Genomic DNA, 18,665 nt, shown 5'->3' with positions numbered 1-18,665 from the left:
AGTCACGAACCACTCACTGGTCATGGGCTATTGATTCTACATGCAGCTCTCTTCCCATTATCCTCCCATAGTGACATCACCTACTAGGATTAGGGAAGGTACTGTAGTAGCGCCGAGTCACCTCAGTGAGTAGGACAGAGATTCAGACATGGGAGTGATGCTTATATCACATCCTGGGCATAGTGAAGGGCTTTCAGTAGGATGGGGTACTGTACATGGGTGAGTAGGTGGGTGGGTGGTAGTGGGGAAGTTACTGTTGTGTGACTGTTGTCTTCAGTGCTGTCCTGGGGGATTTGAGACCATCATGTCAATGAGTCGTGAAAGAGACAGATTTTACCCAAGAGGACGGGTGCGGAGGTCCCTGTGATGAGTGATGCAGAACCACAAGCCCTGGAATAGAATAGAATGCAGAAGGGATAAATGTGTATCATAATGGACAGTGGGAGAGAACTATAGCTGAGCAAGCAGAGAAGCAAGGAGCAGTAAAGTAGAGGCCAGTAAATGCAGTACAGTTCAGTGCAGTCACAGTGGGTCTATACTACGTGGGTGGGTGGTTGAATCAGCTACAGGTGGAATCAGATCTAACTCACTGACAGGTCTGTGATGAAACAGGACTCCTGATGCTTCAGCAGTTGGTGATTTACTATCTGGAGCTGATTATGGCATGAGAATGTTTTTATGGTATGAGAACGTTCACCAGGCTGGGGGTACGACAGAACAACTAACCTCAGCTATACTTCCATGGTAGTGGTGGTGTTAGGTGTGTTCTGCTGGGGAGATGAGAACAGAACCGTTGTATTAGATGATGGCAAGGTGATGGACACTTACTCCCTGCAGAGGGCACACCTTCCCCACTTTCTATGCTCACTCAACAGTACACTTTTACTCTCAGGATGTCTGCCATTCAAGATAACAAAAAAACACATTGGAACACAGACTCATTGTCCATTAGGCTACTGTAATTACCTGGTAATAACCACAAGGCTGAGTTAATTCAACAAAATGTGTGTGCTGTTCAAGTAGGTTATATGTATTCCTGTGTTACATAGTTATTTCCCTAATGAAAGATGGGTCTACATTTCCTCGTAAATCATGAGAAGATGCAACCTGTATGAGTTGTGTCTCACATTACCCTGCTTGTCACCTTCCCACAATGCCCACTGCCCAGTGGAGCTTGCATCAATCCATCCAAGCTTCCTGATAAATTTGTTTTTCTCTTCAGTTTACAAATTCCACATCTGAGAGGCTTTCATGAGGGAGGAAATTTGCCATGTGCCTTCCAAAAAAAGGAAAAGAGTTTGAAAAAAATACACATGCCTACGCAATGGTTATTTTGTCAAATGTGGTCAACAGGTCTTCTAGTCCCATAACCTGATTGGTTCTCGACGAGTAAACCCTACATTCCATAAAGTTTCGCTTTGGCAACTTGTCTGACATGTGAATGAATTAATAGCATTTCTCACAAATACCACTGAGGTGCTTATAAGCGCATTTTACACACTGGAAATTCACTGTACCCAGAAGATACCCAACCCAGCACGCTTCGGGACTGAGTGTAAACGCAGTACAGGATTAACTGAAAATGATTTGGACGCACGCTGTCATTGTGTTCCTGTGTCTTTGTCCAATCCACGCTGCGTTTGGGCAGGTGAGTGTTTCCTGAGCTTGTCAGTGTCATGAGGGCACCCTGGGCACTATTAAGAGACAAGATATGGTGTTTCTTGGATATATTTTGCACAGCTGGTTGGTCCAATCAAAAATGTAGCTGATTTAAAAGCACATATTACACTACATATCACAGAGTAAAACGTAAAATCTCAGTAAATTACTGAATTTGATATGATCATGGATTACCATTATAATCTCTATGAGTGTGTTACGATTTAATGTAGGCTATTGTGGTTTCTGACGTGTTTAGATAGTCCGTTAATGTAATAAACTCAGAAAACATTTCCAGACCAATTAACTATCACATATAGCCTCAGGCCATAGTTAAAATTCTTGCCATTATCTGTAATGACCTGAAAAGACAGTGGGTAAATATCACACAGATTTACAACTGAGAAAATAGACCTGAGAGAAAGGTTGTCTGAATGCCCTTTTCGTGGACAGGCTTTAGTTCAACATCTAACACTGAGGGATGCAGCATTGATGTCTGGGTGTTGTTGAAGGTCAAAACGCATCAAGCTGAAGTGTCAATCTCTTGTCAAAGTCAGGAGCCTGCAAGTCCAGCTATAAGGTCATTATCCATGCATCATGACATGGACAGACACCCATTGATAGAACTGGTGTTTGGTCGACCTCAATTCCCAGGCAAGCTGCACAAACAATTACTAAGGCCCCTTGCATGCATGTACAGACACCGAGAGGCCCATCACTATGAATAGACCCAACACCTCTGACGTGTTTCAGCACAAAACCGCTAAACCTCTCTACCTTGTCCAAGGACAAGGGTCTATATTACAGCAGGCTGGTATGTGTGTGTGTGTGTGTGTGTGTGTGTGTGTGTGTGTGTGTGTGTGTGTGTGTGTGTGTGTGTGTGTGTGTGTGTGTGTGTGTGTGTGTGTGTGTGTGTGTGTGTGTGTGTGTGTGTGTGTGTGTGTGTGTGTGTGTGTGTGTGTGTGTGTGTGTGTGTGTGTGTGTGTGTGTGTGTGTGCTATGCTGTACTCTTTCTGTTGTTCAGTTAGAAATTCATGTGGAATGTCAAATTTGGACTCAATTTAGTTTTTGTCCACATTTAGTTAAGATCATGACGTACTGTGTGGTAAGGAGCTGTGTGTATGAGGAGTCTGTTGAGGTCTCATTAGTGATCTTTGGCTTGTTCTTGTCATGGCACAACTCACACTGCAGAATTGAAGCCATGCAGTGATTACATAATTGAACAATGTCAGCCAGAGTATTATTAGCTACAGGACACTTTTCCTTTTATGCAAAACCTTTCTGCATCACAGAATTCACTTAGAACAATCTAGAATCCTTGGATTAGATCACCATGCTACTTTGGCCTTCATCATTGCACTGCACACCTCTCGATTCAAAGAGCAGCTCAGAACTTACTGAAGGAGGCAATAGGTATGTTACCTAGGCACACCAAGATAATGTCACAGACACATGAAATGCAAACACATGAAATGTTTTGCAGCGGAGGCAGAAAGAGGACATTATCGCTGGGGCACACAAACAGCAGCCCCTCCCTCCCTCCCTCCCTCCCTCCGTCCTGACTGATGTCGCTCCAGCAGCATAGCTCCCTGCTCCAGTTTCAATCAGCCAGGTGTTTTCACAGGATGACCAAATATTTACTTTTCTTACATAACTTCTGCCAGATGAAAACACTAATTGGCTTTCTGAAAACATTCATGAGAGGACAGAGAGGAGGAGGGAGAGAGTTGAAAGAGGGAGTGAGAGTTTAGGAAAAATATACTACTAACACTCCCTGATTTTCTCAGCCAATGGGAGGAGAGGCTGTGCCTCATACACAGGTGATGTTTACCCTCTGGGTGTTTATTCCACACCATCTGACCCCAAACAGCCTCCCTACCCTTTATCAAAACCTACAGTACACCCACCCCTGCATCAAACGATGAACGCTATGAGCAAGCAACAATTTTTTATGCCTCCAAGGAGATCATTCCACTGACTGTCAGAACTTCCAGAGACTTATGGGCTAAAGAGATAGAACAGCAGAGATAGGCTGGGATATGAGAGAAGACAGACTGGGAGGGGATTTAGTGTGATGGGAATCTGTTGTGAGAATGAGTCCAGATTGGATTGGAGCCACTCTTTCTCTCATGGAGTGTGTCTTCAGTGTTTCACAGCAACCCCCTTAGACCATACAGGAGGCCTACAGGACTTCTCTCTGGCACCATCAAGTAACCTCACCAGGGGCATAAGCACACAACCTCCAGAACATAAAACTACTACCACTAGAGAACAACTCACTTTGCACAAAGGCAACAGCCTACCAACACTACAGCCACCTCTGACTTCAAGTTCCTCAGCTGGTGGTAGGGGTTGTTGAGATGCCCATGCGTGCCCAGAACTCTTGGTTCACGTGTAGGGCAGACAACCAGGGGGATGATGTCGCCGCTCAATTCATTCATTCACCACATCGACTAGGCTGCCTACTGTGTACAGTGAGATTAAAAACATGACCCTCTGAGTGCTGAGGTAGTGTTGAAGCAGGTATGTCTACTCTGATGTCTCTCCTCTGGTCTCCCTAGAAACCCAGACCAGTGACCATATGCCTTTTTAGTAACTTTTAGGTACTGTACACTACATTCTTTACCTTTCAGTGCTATCTTAGGAAAACCCCTCAAATACTTTCTAAATGCAGTAACAAATCACTTCATGTGGCTCACCAGCTGCTAGTTTATCATTCATAACTCAAGCCAATGTACAGTAGCTGCTGTACTTCTGTCCTGTTATTCCAACATTAACTTGTTGGTGAGGTCATTTCTCTGTTCTGTCCAGTGATTAGGTAGCGAGGACATTTGCCAAGCTTTTGCAGTGAATGTGTCTTGTATAACTGAGTGATGTCAAATTCTAGGAAGCTAATGTAAGAGTTAGTTCTGCCTCCATCTTCTGACCAAGTCACCTGTGTCTCACGGTCCCTGACTTGAGTTTAAATTAGGCAGCCGTCTATCAACTGTAACTGCATTTCATTAGGCAATGAATGTGCTCTGTGTAGCCTATGTCAGCATAGGAAAATAAACGTGCATGTTCCTTATGTTCCTCAACCCACGTTTGTAACGTGCCCCTTCACTAAAAACCAATTAAGATCTTCCTGTATTACTGCTTTTAAAAATACAGTAACTCTGCAAATGAATTGCCTTTTTGGGGATGACTCTCTTGTCAAGTTATCCCTGTACAACACTTTTTAACTGTTCGACTGCCACTGGCTTCCCCTGTTTCTGTTGGACAAAAAACGTTTTCACCTGGTTACCATGCCCTGTCCCTGTAGGACTGTCCCAGCAGGCAGGACATGCAGAGCTCCCTAAAGCAGGTCCAGAAGCTGCTGTCGACCCACGAGGCTGCATATCTTCAGAGCCTCCGCACCCTGAGGAAGAAACTCAACTTGCTACAAAACACAGCCACCAAACAGACTGGCAAAGCAAACAATGGTAAGTCTGCACACAGCCCAAACATCGGTTGAAGAAGCAACATGTAGCCTATCATTTTAGCCATAGGCTTAAATTCGATTTCTTCACGTTTTTTTTAAAAGTACACTGAAATGCCTAAAATGGCTTTCAGTAGGCCTGCTGCTTTTTATTTTAGAATCCAAAAAACACCAGTTGCAAGAATGTGAAGAAGTTTTGTATTACTAATGTTTTTGCTATTGTTGTCAACCTCATGAACGAGAACCAATCGTGATTCAGTAAGTTGTGTAGGCCTACACACAGCCCCAGCCGGACCGACTAGTCCTGGTAAAAATGCTAATTAGCTGTAAAAATGCTAATAGCAGTGTCACGCTGCGTTCTAAAAATGTTTACTCTGGTGGATTATTATTCCTTTGCTACTACTGGTATGTCATTTAACATTTGGTGGTTAGCGGTAGGTAGAAATGTTACATTGAGCTCCTATGGAGCTACGGCTGGAGAGTTAAGTCTTGGCTTATGTCCCCCTACCAACCACCCCCCACCACTTTACAGATACCTGTCTAAAGCTGGACACGCCTGCCAACAGCAGGAAGTTGGGAAAGGCGCAGACCCCAGGTCACGAGGTTCACTTCCTGTGTGATGTGGGTTATGAGTTGGTGGGAGCAGAGAGCAGGATGTGTCAGGAGAGCCTCACCTGGAGCGGCCAGCAGCCCACCTGCCGCAGTGAGTGACCCTACCATCTGTTACAGATCACCCCACCCCTAATCCAAACCTTAACCATTAGGGAGACACACATCTGACGTGAAATCACTATCTTTTGTCAACTACCATCTACTTCTTCTCTTTCTCTGGCATCTCTTCCCCCCCACCCTTTTCTCTTCTCCATTCCTCTTCTCTGTTCTGTCACTCATCTCTTTATCTGCTCTACCATCTCTCTCAAGTCCTTGTCAGCATCCTCTTTGTGTCCCCCTCTCTTTTCTGTATCTCTCTTTCCCCCATTTTAAACTTCATGCATATTACTAACATTTATCTAGATAAGATGGCTTGCATCCATATGCGTTTCATTATCAAATTTCCTTTTTATGTATTTTCATGGCCATCTAGAATGGGTTATTGAATCCAGTGACTGTGACACATAGTGATAGCAGCCCTCTGTCTTGACAGCTCGCTAACATTTAGATAATGCTTCAAAGACGTTCTGTGAGACTAAAAGTCAGGCCCTCCCTTTCGCTCCGGTTATGTCAAGTACTCACACGCATGCACATTCACGCTCACAAGTGTGTGCACGCACACACACACACAGAGAGAAGGAGCTTTTCTCTTTTGGTTCATGCATCAGAGCTATAAGGTTCCACCTGTGCTTGTCAGTGAGTTACCTAGCCAACATTTACATCAGGGCTAATATTACTTAATTCTCCTCTCTTGACTAATCCCTTACTCCTCCTGTCTTTCCTCAGACATAAATGAGTGTGCCTTGTCTCCCTGTCTGAACGGGGGGACGTGTGTGAACGAGGTGAACCAGTTCTCCTGCACGTGTACCAAAGGCTGGGCCGGAGCCACCTGCCAGAGCCCTGTGCCAACATGTAGGTAGAAATGCTTAAGCAATAAGGCCCAAAGGAGTGTGGTATATTGGCCAATATACCATGGCTAAGGGCTGTCCTTATGCACGACGTGAAGTGCCTGGACTCAGCCCTTAGCCGTGGTATATTGGCCATATACAACAAAACCCTTGAGGTGCCTTATTTATATTATAAACTGGAACCAGGACTTACAGTCCTATATATCTCTATGCTATGGCTAACTAGTAACAACAACACACAAGGGCCAGACACCGAGGGAGACCCATGTCCACTCCCTCTCGCTGGTTCTGGCTGGCTGGGCTATCATACACACTAAGGGCTCCAGGCAGAGCCAGCGAATCAATATGGCCCAGTTAGGTTTTGTTTTTCTCTGTTTTGTTTCTCTCTGTCTGTTTGTTTTCATTTCTCCCCCCTGTGTACAGTACACTGCTGTAAGTGAGAACCACACACAGACTAATGGGGATTTAGATGGACTTTGACCATGACTAACACTGCTTGCACTGTGTGGGAGCCTTCTATAAGTCTATCATCCCACTCACACACAGCCCACTGATAGAGGGCTGCACGGTGCAATGGATGTGAACACTGAAGTCAGGAAATGTTGGGAAACTACAGTGTTGCATGAATGTTTAATATTTAAAAGTTTAATGTAGCCTAACTTAAGTTGCAAGTCAGTCGAGACCATCCGCCTGTCTGGCCTCCAGACAACATTTTGAGTGTCTCATCTCCGTGTCCAATACATTTGTGCTCAGTCTTGACTCAGTCTTGGATAGTGACAACTGGTAATTTCTTCTGGAGACCAGCCGAGACCAGCGCAGTAAAAAACTCTTAATTATCAGCTTCCATTCAGTCAGCACATAAAACCGCTTTGCCAGGCCAAATATATACACTCCTTTGTTGAAACATTAATACCGGCAGTCTTTATATCTAGTATAGACATGTTTGCGCAGTGGCGAACCTATTGGACCTAGGCCTTCAGTGTGTGACAGGTTAGTACAGTGGCGAACCTATTGGACCTAGGCCTTCAGTGTGTGACAGGTTAGTACAGTGGCGAACCTATTGGACCTAGGCCTTCAGTGTGTGACAGGTTAGTACAGTGGCGAACCTATTGGACCTAGGCCTTCAGTGTGTGACAGGTTAGTACAGTGGCGAACCTATTGGACCTAGGCCTTCAGTGTGTGACAGGTTAGTACAGTGGCGAACCTATTGGACCTAGGCCTTCAGTGTGTGACAGGTTAGTACAGTGGCGAACCTATTGGACCTAGGCCTTCAGTGTGTGACAGGTTAGTACAGTGGCGAACCTATTGGACCTAGGCCTTCAGTGTGTGACAGGTTAGTACAGTGGCGAACCTATTGGACCTAGGCCTTCAGTGTGTGACAGGTTAGTACAGTGGCGAACCTATTGGACCTAGGCCTTCAGTGTGTGACAGGTTAGTACAGTGGCGAACCTATTGGACCTAGGCCTTCAGTGTGTGACAGGTTAGTACAGTGGCGAACCTATTGGACCTAGGCCTTCAGTGTGTGACAGGTTAGTACAGTGGCGAACCTATTGGACCTAGGCCTTCAGTGTGTGACAGGTTAGTACAGTGGCGAACCTATTGGACCTAGGCCTTCAGTGTGTGACAGGTTAGTACAGTGGCGAACCTATTGGACCTAGGCCTTCAGTGTGTGACAGGTTAGTACAGTGGCGAACCTATTGGACCTAGGCCTTCAGTGTGTGACAGGTTAGTACAGTGGCGAACCTATTGGACCTAGGCCTTCAGTGTGTGACAGGTTAGTACAGTGGCGAACCTATTGGACCTAGGCCTTCAGTGTGTGACAGGTTAGTACAGTGGCGAACCTATTGGACCTAGGCCTTCAGTGTGTGACAGGTTCGTGATGCTGAAAGGACAGCAACCGTCATACCAGCGGACTCATTTAGGACTGCACTTTTTTTTTAACAAAGGGCCACTGGCGTAGTGGAGGCTATATGCAGGTATACACCGTAAACCCACTTTGTTATGGGCATTGTGTATACTCACTTCTTAATCCCCAGTGATGCATATCAAAGTAGTGTAGTGGAGATATATGACTTATCAATTACGTATAACAATAAAGAAACCATGCATAAAGTAGCCTACACAATCGCAAAGTACGTGACATACAGCTCTGGAAAAAATTTTGATCACTGCAAAATTATCAGTTTCTCTGGTTTTACTATTTATAGGTATGTGTTTGGGTAAAATTATCATTTTTTAAATTTTTTATTTAAACTACTGTCAACATTTCTCCCAAATTCCAAATAAAAATATTCTAATTTAGAGCATTTATTTGCAGAAAATGACAACTGGTCAAAATAACAAAAAAGATGCAGTGTTGTCAGACTTGGAGTAATGCAAAGAAAATAAGTTCATATTCATTTTTAAACAACACAATACTAATGTTTTAACTTAGACAAAGTTCAGAAATCAATATTTGGTGGAATAACCCTGATTTTCAATCACCCAAACACATACCTATAAATAGTAAAACCAGAGAAACTGATAATTTTGCAGTGGTCTCTTAATTTCTTCCAGAGCTGAATATTCACACGCGCCGCACACATAGCCTAGTTTCAACGGAATGTCATCTGCAGGCAGCAAGAGCGCACAGCTCTCAACTGTTTTTTTGGCATAGAGCAGCTCACAGAAAAATGACATTGGTAGCCTGTAGGGTAGGTTGGAAATACTTTTCAATGTATGATATCTACCAGTAAATGCTAACTATGGCAACAATGGGTATGCAAACAAGGTATTGACAAGGGTTTGATCCAAAGTCAGTAGGCTATTGTGATGAGCGATTCAGTCATCATACCCTGTTTGCATCAGTGGCGTAGGCATTGGTGGGCCTGGGTGGACACAGGCCCACCCACTGGGGAGCCAGAACCACCCAATCAGATTGAGCAAAAACAGAAAAAGAATACATGATTATGACAAAAATATATATTATTTATATTGTCAGACCTCCAAAAGGGTCTCCTGATGTGCTTTAAGCATTGTTGTGGACTTAGAACGTCACATTTTTGTTGTTTTTCTATTAAAAAAAAAAAGGTGTGATTTAGAGAATGCAAATCTAAAAAACATAGAAGAACATAAGATTTTTCCTTCGCTTGGCAGGCCATTTGAGATTTCTTTTGCAAAATGTGAGTATACCTACCTCTCCAGGTTCAACTACACCACGGCATAGGGCCGATGGAAAGACAGCAGTCACACACAGCATGATGTTAAAGAATAAGCAGTCCAATCACTCTGACATAGTAAGCCAGTGGGTTCCAATCATAAGAATACTAAAACACAACCATTAGGCTAAGCATTTCTTAATCGAAATGTACAACTATTAATTTCCATTGCAAAAAATATTTAACGTTTAGCACACAAAGTAACCGGTGACCTAAAGTTTAAATGCAACAATGTTTCACACATAAGTTATTTTCAAAGAGATGGCTAACAACAGCAAGGGAGCTGAAATAAAATAAACAGTTCCACTCAAAAGATGAGGATAAATTTGGACTTATTCAAGAAGTTATTCTTGAAAAGGGAGAAGCTAACAAATTAGTAACATCCTCTTCTATAACACCTGCTGCAGCCGCTACAAACTAGCCTACAACAAAAGATAGCTAGCTACACCATAGGAAAACTACTGCTTGCTATTGCGCAGTGACCTGTCAGCTTTTCAGAAAGCAGATGTTTCCATATTTTTTTTGTAAAAAACAGTCCACCCATTACAAGTCAAAATGTGATTGGTTGATTCCACTGTCACTCCAAAATGTTGCCCTGATTCAGTTGAATGGCAGAGGCCTTCTATGTATCTATTTTTTATTTCACCTTTATTTAACCAGGTAGGCTAGTTGAGAACAAGTTCTCATTTACAACTGCGACCTGGCCAAGATAAAGCAAAGCAGTTCGACACATACAACAACACGGAGTTACACTAGGAATAAACAAACATACAGTCAATAATACAGTGGAAAAAATTATATATACATTGTGTGCAAATGAGGTAAGATAAGGGAGGTAAGGCAATAAATAGGCCATGGTGGCGAAGTAATTACAATATAGCAATTAAACACTGGAATGGTAGGGTGTGCAGAAGATGAATGTGCAAGTAGAGATACTGGGGTGCAAAGGAGCAAGATAAATACAGTATGGGGATGGGCTATTTACAGATGGGCTATGTACAGGTGCAGTGATCTGTGAGCTGCTCTGACAGCTGGTGCTTAAAGTTAGTGAGGGAGATATGAGTCTCCAGCTTCAGTGATTTTTGCAGTTTGTTCCAGTCATTGGCAGCAGAGAACTGGAAGGAAAGGCGGCCAAAGGAGGAATTGGCTTTGGGGGTGACCAATGAAATATACCTGCTGGAGCGCGTGCTATGGGTGGGTGCTGCTATGGTGACCAGTGAGCTGAGATAAGGCGGTGCTTTACCTAGCAAAGACTTGTAGATGACCTGGAGCCAGTGGGTTTGGCAACGAGTATGAAGCGAGGGCCAGCCAACGAGAGCGTACAGGCTACAGTGGTGGGTAGTATATGGGGCTTTGGTGACAAAACGGATGGCACTGTGATAGACTGCATCCAATTTGTTGAGTAGAGTGTTGGAGGCTATCTAGCTTCTGATGGCCTAGCCAATGGCTGACTTAGCTAGCTAGATTTATCTCCCCAGAGACCAGCAAAGAAAAATCCTGATTGGATCTTTTTTTCTCTCCAGTGTTAACCGTTTCCTTTCCAACAAAAACTTAATTGAAAAAAATAATATAATTAATTATAGTTATTTTATAAATCCTTAGCCCTTCTCTGAAGGTGTAGAAGGCCCTCATTATTCCACACTGTGTTTGGGTTATTCACAAATTGTAGAGTGGCTCTATTATCCCTCAGCCTGCCTTTTTTTCATCATTCTGAATGTATAAAGAATCCATATGTTCTTCTGAAATATAAACACAGAAATACTGGACATTTTGAACTGCTATTATGGTGGCAATTTGACATAATTACAATCATGGTCTTGAATTGGACTCCCATTTTCTGGTCTTGGTCTTGACTCGGTCTCGTACCCATTGTCCCCCTCTGGTCTCGGTCTTGACTCAGACGAGATTTGCTCCGGTCTTGGTCATGAATCGGTCTCGCTTTAGGTGGTCTCAAACACAACACTGTTCCAAACACTGTGGTTACCCTGGGAACCAATAGTTAATTTGTAACTCTTTGTTCACATGGTATCCATAGTGTTTTATAAAGAAAGAAGCTGCACTGTACTGATTTGAAGATGGAGATGTTTAGATGGCCATGCCCTCAGACTGCAGTCAGAAACCTCCATATCAATGAGAATCATCCTTAGTATCACTCTTCTCCTCATTCCTCTCTTTCTTTTTCTCCCTCTTTCTTTTTTCTCCAGTCTTTGTCACCATGACGAACACCTCGTCTGCCACCTCCTCTGCGGCTGCTGCCATCTCTCCCCCGGCTGTGACTGTTGGTCCGTTTGTCCGTCCGTCTCGCTGTACGCAGGTCCAGGGCACCACCCACTGCACCTGTGACCCCGGATACACCATCTCTGGGCGTGACAGCACCACTTGCACAGGTACACCACAATCAGCTACCATTGCTATGGTAACATAAAAAGACACACAGTATGACCACATAATGTTATATACTGTAACTGACATCAATGGCAATTGATATGTGTGTGTGTGTGTGTGTGTGTGTGTGTGTGTGTGTGTGTGTGTGTGTGTGTGTGTGTGTGTGTGTGTGTGTGTGTGTGTGTGTGTGTGTGTGTGTGTGTGTGTGTGTGTGTGTGTGTGTGTGTGTGTGTGTGTGTGTGTGTGTGTGTGTGTTTCAGACATTGATGAGTGTGAGTTGTTCCACATGGGTCAGGCTGGCCGGCTGTGTTTACATGCCTGTGTTAACACCCCTGGAGGCTACCGCTGTACCTGTCCCGCTGGATACAATGTCACCCGCGACGGACGCAACTGCAAAGGTGAAAGGAGACCACCCACACACACACACACTGTACCAAAGTCTCAAATGCTGAACACGCACGCACGCACACACACACACACACACACACACACACCATCAAATCCTCTGGCTCAAAACATGCCAGTTATGCCAGATGAATACTAAACATTTGAATAGTCTACCACAAAGAGAAAGAAGATAACTTGGCTGAAGGATAATGAATGTTTCCTATTATTTCCTATCCGTTGTATCTGTAATTCCATGCAATTCTGTTATCCACTGGCTGAATAATTAAACAAACCATACATCTGGTCTGAATAAATGTTTGTTTTTGTAGGCAATTACAATAAATCAGTTATTTCTCTGTCTCGCTCTCTCTATTTTCTCTCTGTCTTTTTTTATCTGTCCCTCCCTCACTTTTACACACATTATTCTCCCTCTCTCTCCCTGGCCTGTAGACATAGATGAGTGTGCCACCAGACTGAATAACTGCACCCGGGACCAGATGTGTATAAACACCTACGGAGGGTTCCAATGTGTACGTGTGGACTGCCCCCGCATACGAAACGCCACCTACAGCAAAACCTCACCCCTGTGAGTACCTTCTCTTATAGTTAATCAAGAATATATTTGATAACATGTAACTCTTTATCACTCTCTTGCAATAATACACCTCTCAATGCCTATATAATTTTCTCTTTCCCTGTTCCCCAGGCGTTGTGAGCGTAACCCCTGCTCTGTGGACAACAGGGTGTGCTCTCAGGCCCCTAACTCCATCTCCCACCACTACCTGTCTGTTGTATCCAACCTGTCAGCACCACGCACCATGTTCCGTGTGTCGGCCCTCCGTCTCATGGGGGACACGTTGCGTTTCTCCCTGCTGGGCCGCGGGCAGGCCAGACGCCACTTTACAGTGCAGCGGTCGGACCGCCAGACAGGCCAGCTGGTGCTGGGGAGCCCGGTGCAAGGCCCTGCTACACTGGAGGCAGAGGTGGAGATGACCGAGCTGGAGAAAGGGGTCCAGATGGGGCGGTACATCACCAAGATCACCATGTTCATCTCCCAGTACGAGTTCTAGAGAGGGAGAGAGGAAGGTAGGGATGTAGAGGGAGGAATGAAGAGAGGGAGGAGGGAGTACTGTGGTAAGAGTTTTGGAGTGGGGCAGTGGCTAGGGCTGGGGGGCTGGGAGAGGTGAGGCACTAAGTCCTAAGGAACAAAGAAGGACTAAAGGTAGGGGAAGTTTAGTCGAGACATACAGGTATGGCAGGAACGGATGCATTTGGTAGAGTTGTATCAATTATAATGACAGAAAGGGAATGGTTCAGGTAAGGTTTAGGGGGGTGAGAAATTAGGGATGGGGACACGGGGTCAGAGACATGAAAATGAGAAAATGGCCACTTGTGGTGAATATTGAATGTTTCCTCACTGAAGCTGAGAGAGTGAGAGAGAGCTGGGCATGTAAATACAAGCAGAAGTCCTTAACTGGTTTTATTGTTTTACATCCAACATATGACAAAGTAACAATCAATATCTGTAAGATGAGAAGACATGAAGCTACACATTGACAATCCTATATTTCCTGGTCTTGTGTTAAACTTGTTTTGATATATTTATTTTGAAGGTGTTGTAAACCCCTGTTTGTGATCTGCTTTTTATTTATCTGAGAAAGCACTATTAAACATGTAATCAAAACAATACTGTATGATTTCTAGGGTTTAATTATTTACTTTTCATATACACTTATGTCTCTGCACAGGACTGTATAAGGGGCTTGCCTTGAACTGTGACCTGTAGATGATCTGTCCGTCATAGAGGCTGAAACAGGAGTATGATGTACAGTACGAGTAGTGCAGATCTGGGGAAGACATCAGGCATGGCAGTACAGAGCTACACTGTCCAGCAGACAGACAGCCAAAGTCACTCTGCTCAAAGAGCTCCTAGATCCTTACAGTATGCATGAGCTAAACCAGCAAACACAGTGTATATTGTTACTTAATGAGATATGACAAATTGAAATGCTCTTTTCCACCTTTTTAGCACTGGGTGTTTGGGTGCTTAGGTGTGTGTGTGTGTGTGTGTGTGTGTGTGTGTGTGTGTGTGTGTGTGTGTGTGTGTGTGTGTGTGTGTGTGTGTGTGTGTGTGTGTGTGTGTGTGTGTGTGTGTGTGTGTGTGTGCGTGCGTGCGTGCGTGCGTGCGTGCGTGCGTGCGTGCGTGCGTGCGTGCGTGCGTGCGTGTGTGTGTGTGTGAGGAGATGTACTGTAGATTTGGCTGGTGTTGTTGTGGCGTGGGTTGTAGAGGATGCTGATGAAATGTTTCACCCCTGTGTCAGGCTGCCCACAAACCTTCCCCACTCTCTGCACTCTATCATCTGGACGGACGTGAAAACCCTGGTTAACACCACACCACACATAGGGCCAATGCCACGGACACACACAAACAAGATCCCTGTGAGTAGTGGTGTGAGAACGCATACACACAAATTCTTACACAATAAATGACCAGTAGTGTATAAGATATCCCACATCACAGCTCCCTCAACATAGAGCACCCTGCAATGACCACAGCACAGTGAGTGTACTTTATATAGGCACTGATGTAAGTGTAGAGTGTGAGGGGTTAACCAGTCCAATGCAGCCACGCAGAGCTAGGCAGTGTGTATCAAGGCACAAGGTGAGACCCAGATGCAGACACAGGAGGCAGATTGTTGGAGTCTTATAATGTGTTTAATCCAAAAAGGGGTAGGCAAGAGAATGGTCGTATATAGGGAAAAGGTCAAAACCAGTTCGGAGTCCAATAGGTACCGAAGGGCACGCAGATTCAAGGTCAGGACAGGCAGGATGATCAGGCAGGTGGGAAAGTAGTCCAGAGTCAGGCAGTGGTCAAAACAGGGAAGACAAGCAAAAAGAGAATAGAAAAGGAGTACCGTGAAAAACACACTGGTTGACTTGACTAAACATACAAGACAAACTGGCACAGAGAGACAGGAAACACAAGGATAAATACACTGGGGGAAATAAGCGACACCTGGAGGGGGTGGAGACAATCACAGGGACAGGTTAAACAGATCAGGGCGTGACAGTGTGCCTCAGACAAACAGGCACTAACACACTGAACCCAGCCCCACCTCGGAGTCACCATGTTGGGCTGAGAGAGACGAGGAGGGACTCCCCTGACCTGGCTGAGACCCACTAGGGGACCACAGGGGGGATGAGGATCCCAAAATGAGATTGCACACAGAGGGACAGGGGGAAATGATAAAGAGAGATAGAGGAAGAGAAAATGATGGCTGAATAGAGTGGTATCAATAGCAGGCAATTCACAGCGGTCAGTCAGTCATCGGCTAAGGGCTGCTGTGAATTAAGAGACTCTATTTCTGCTCTGAAAGAGACCCCTCACTGTTCTTCACTCTGTCTGTATCTCTCTCCCTTTCTGTCTTGATGAAAGGAAGGGACAGAAAGAGAAAGGAAGTAAGGAGATGTATAGTTGAATGGCAGCCTGTCCCAATGTTGTCTGTCCCCGGGGGAGGAACAAAGCTGATGTGGTGATTAGTCCGTCCCTATATCCTCTCTGACCCCCTCCACACCTCTCCTCTCCTCACCCCCTCCTAACCCTCCTGTCTCTGCCCACCCAGGACTACCTGTATCTCACACACACCCTCCTCCTGTCCTGAATTCAAACCCTACACCTTGACCCCATTCCTCTCCTCTTTTCAATCTGTCCCAGACCCCACACATACACATTAAAGGTCCAATGCAACTGTTTTTTTTATATCAATATCAAATATTTTCTGGGTAACACATAAGTACCTTACTGTAATAGATTTCCATTAAAATGGGCAAAAATTCTAAACTATTTCTCAAGCAAGAATTTAATTGGTTTATTAACCAATTTACTGCACGGTGATGTCACCATGGAAAGCCAAAACTCCCACCCATACAAACCTGCTAATTATAAGGTCCTGTGTGGAAGATTGTATTTTAATTCAGCAACTATCAGGAGATAACACTGATACATTTGTTCACACTTTTACAGTGTTAGTTTCATCAGCTGCACTGGGCCTTTAAAACACAAGCATATTCAAACATGCATGAGCACCCAGGCGCACACACACACTCACACACACACACACCCTGGGTCTGAGTTGAAAACAGAGTTGGAAACAGTAGCGAGCGTTCCAGTACTCTTTATCCATTAGTAACCTTAGACCACCATTCCATTCCAACAACATCAAAGAGATCCAAGCTCTCTTCCTCTGTATCCCCCTACACACACACACACACACACACACACACACACACACACACACACACACACACACACACACACACACACACACACACACACACACACACACACACACACACACACACACACACACACACACACACACACACACACACACACACAGTACAGTCAATAGGGTGCTCTGATGATTTCATCTATCACGGCCTGTCTGTGGGTGCCCATGTGTCAGGTCTAGAGTGTCTCTGCTTCCCTCCATCTCTCTTTGCCTATCCCTCTCTCTCTCCTCTCTCTTTCCCTACATCTTCCATCTTTCTCTCTCTCCCTCTCTGTCTGATGTGGTGGATGAGTCACCCTCTGAGCAGATAAACCTCTGAGTGCCAGCGGTGCCAACTCTCTGAAATCAATATCCTCATTCCAGTCCGGCCTCCCCACACAATAAGAGCTTATACTCCTATAAGCCTTTACCTAGTCCTCTTTGAAGCCCCTCTCAGTCAGACATCATGATTGTATGTGAAAGGGGACACTCCGTCCCTGTCGTAGGTTTAAGGGAAGGAAGGAGAGTTGGGGCCCAGACCCTTGTCTGTTGACTGGGCCCAGGCAAACTGAGACATGGCCTAGATCTAGAGCCAGAGTTTGGCTGGCAGAGGCCCAACCTGGGTGGGCGCACTGGGCAGGTGAGGGGGGTTGGTATGCATGGCAGCAGTGCCCAGCTGTTACAATGGGAGGTCTGTGAGAAGTACGGCCAGGGCCAACAAAGCCCTGACTGTGCCCACGTCAGTCCCCCAGTCCTAGAGCCAGGAACAGGTAACATATGCAGCCAAGTACGGCAAACAGGATGTGGGGGTGTAAGGAAGGTGGGTGTGGAGTGGGGGAAGGGGAGGAACTGTTCCAGAAGATGTCTGATCTGACCTCTAACTGTCCTTTACTCCTCTCCCCGGGACACTCTCTCTCTCCTTCCTTGCTGGTGACTGTTATCAGCACCTCACAGCCCTTCCAAGCTGCTCACTCCACTCCCAATCCCCCACGACCGAAGCCTGAGTGTGTAGGAGCACCTTAGACCGGCTTCTCAAACTCTCCCTGAACTGTGTGACCTGGCCCTGATTGATGGTTGCTAAGGGGCACGTTGTTAGGGGCCAGGCACCTGGCAGCACTTCAGACTGTGCAGGCCACTATCTCCTCACTTCTCTGAGTGGACTTGTGGATTGGAGTGCAGAAAACCACATCCTTCGCACAACTATTCAAATCAAAATCAAACTTTATTTGTCACATGCGCCGAATACAACAAGTGTAGACCTTACCGTGAAATGCTTACTTACAAGCCCTTAACCAACAGTGCAGTTCAAGAAGAGTTAAGAAAATGTTTACCAAAAAAACGAAAGTAAAAAAGTATAAAAAGTAACACAATAACATAATGATAACGAGGGTATATATACAGGGGATACATGTAGGTAGGGGTGAAGTGACTATCAATAGATAATAAACAGCGAGTAGCAGCAGTGTACAAAACAAATGGACTGGGGGGTCAATGTAATATTCTGGTGGCCATTTGATTAATTGTTCAGCAGTCTTATGGCTTGGGGGTAGAAGCTGTTAAGGAGCCTTTTGGTCCTAGACTTGGCGCTCCGGTACCGCTTCCCGTGCGGTAGCAGAGAAAACAGTCTATGACTTGGGTGACTCTGACAATTTTATGGGCTTTCCTCTGACACCGCCTATTATATAGGTCAGGATGCTCTTGATGGTGCTTCTAGCCTCAAGCCATAAGACTCCTGAACATCTAATAAAAT

General features: G+C 45.0%; 1 protein-coding gene across 1 annotated transcript; it reads left to right on the top strand.

Moving 5' to 3' along the window:
- Nucleotides 1-1,473: 1,473 nt before the first annotated feature.
- Nucleotides 1,474-14,335, top strand: LOC139576122 (fibulin-7). Its single transcript, XM_071401805.1, has 8 exons — nucleotides 1,474-1,648; nucleotides 4,961-5,120; nucleotides 5,649-5,819; nucleotides 6,554-6,679; nucleotides 12,077-12,259; nucleotides 12,518-12,655; nucleotides 13,095-13,230; nucleotides 13,351-14,335. Exons 1-8 carry the CDS (start codon nucleotides 1,583-1,585, stop codon nucleotides 13,712-13,714), a joined length of 1,344 nt encoding a protein of 447 aa, XP_071257906.1. The 5' UTR covers nucleotides 1,474-1,582; the 3' UTR covers nucleotides 13,715-14,335.
- Nucleotides 14,336-18,665: the final 4,330 nt, after the last annotated feature.

This window comes from Salvelinus alpinus, chromosome 5 (assembly GCF_045679555.1).
Source record: "Salvelinus alpinus chromosome 5, SLU_Salpinus.1, whole genome shotgun sequence".
Taxonomy (NCBI): domain Eukaryota; kingdom Metazoa; phylum Chordata; class Actinopteri; order Salmoniformes; family Salmonidae; genus Salvelinus; species Salvelinus alpinus.
Note: the sequence above shows the minus strand (reverse complement) of the source record. Positions and strands in the feature narration are given on the sequence as shown.

Excerpts from the sequence above, each read along its gene's own strand:
- LOC139576122 (XM_071401805.1), top strand. The coding sequence starts at position 1,583 with ATGATTTGGACGCACGCTGTCATTGTGTTCCTGTGTCTTTGTCCAATC. Across the intron at positions 1,649-4,960 it reads TCCACGCTGCGTTTGGGCAG|GACTGTCCCAGCAGGCAGGA; the intron begins GTGAGTGTTTCC and ends CTGTCCCTGTAG. Across the intron at positions 5,820-6,553 it reads CCAGCAGCCCACCTGCCGCA|ACATAAATGAGTGTGCCTTG; the intron begins GTGAGTGACCCT and ends GTCTTTCCTCAG.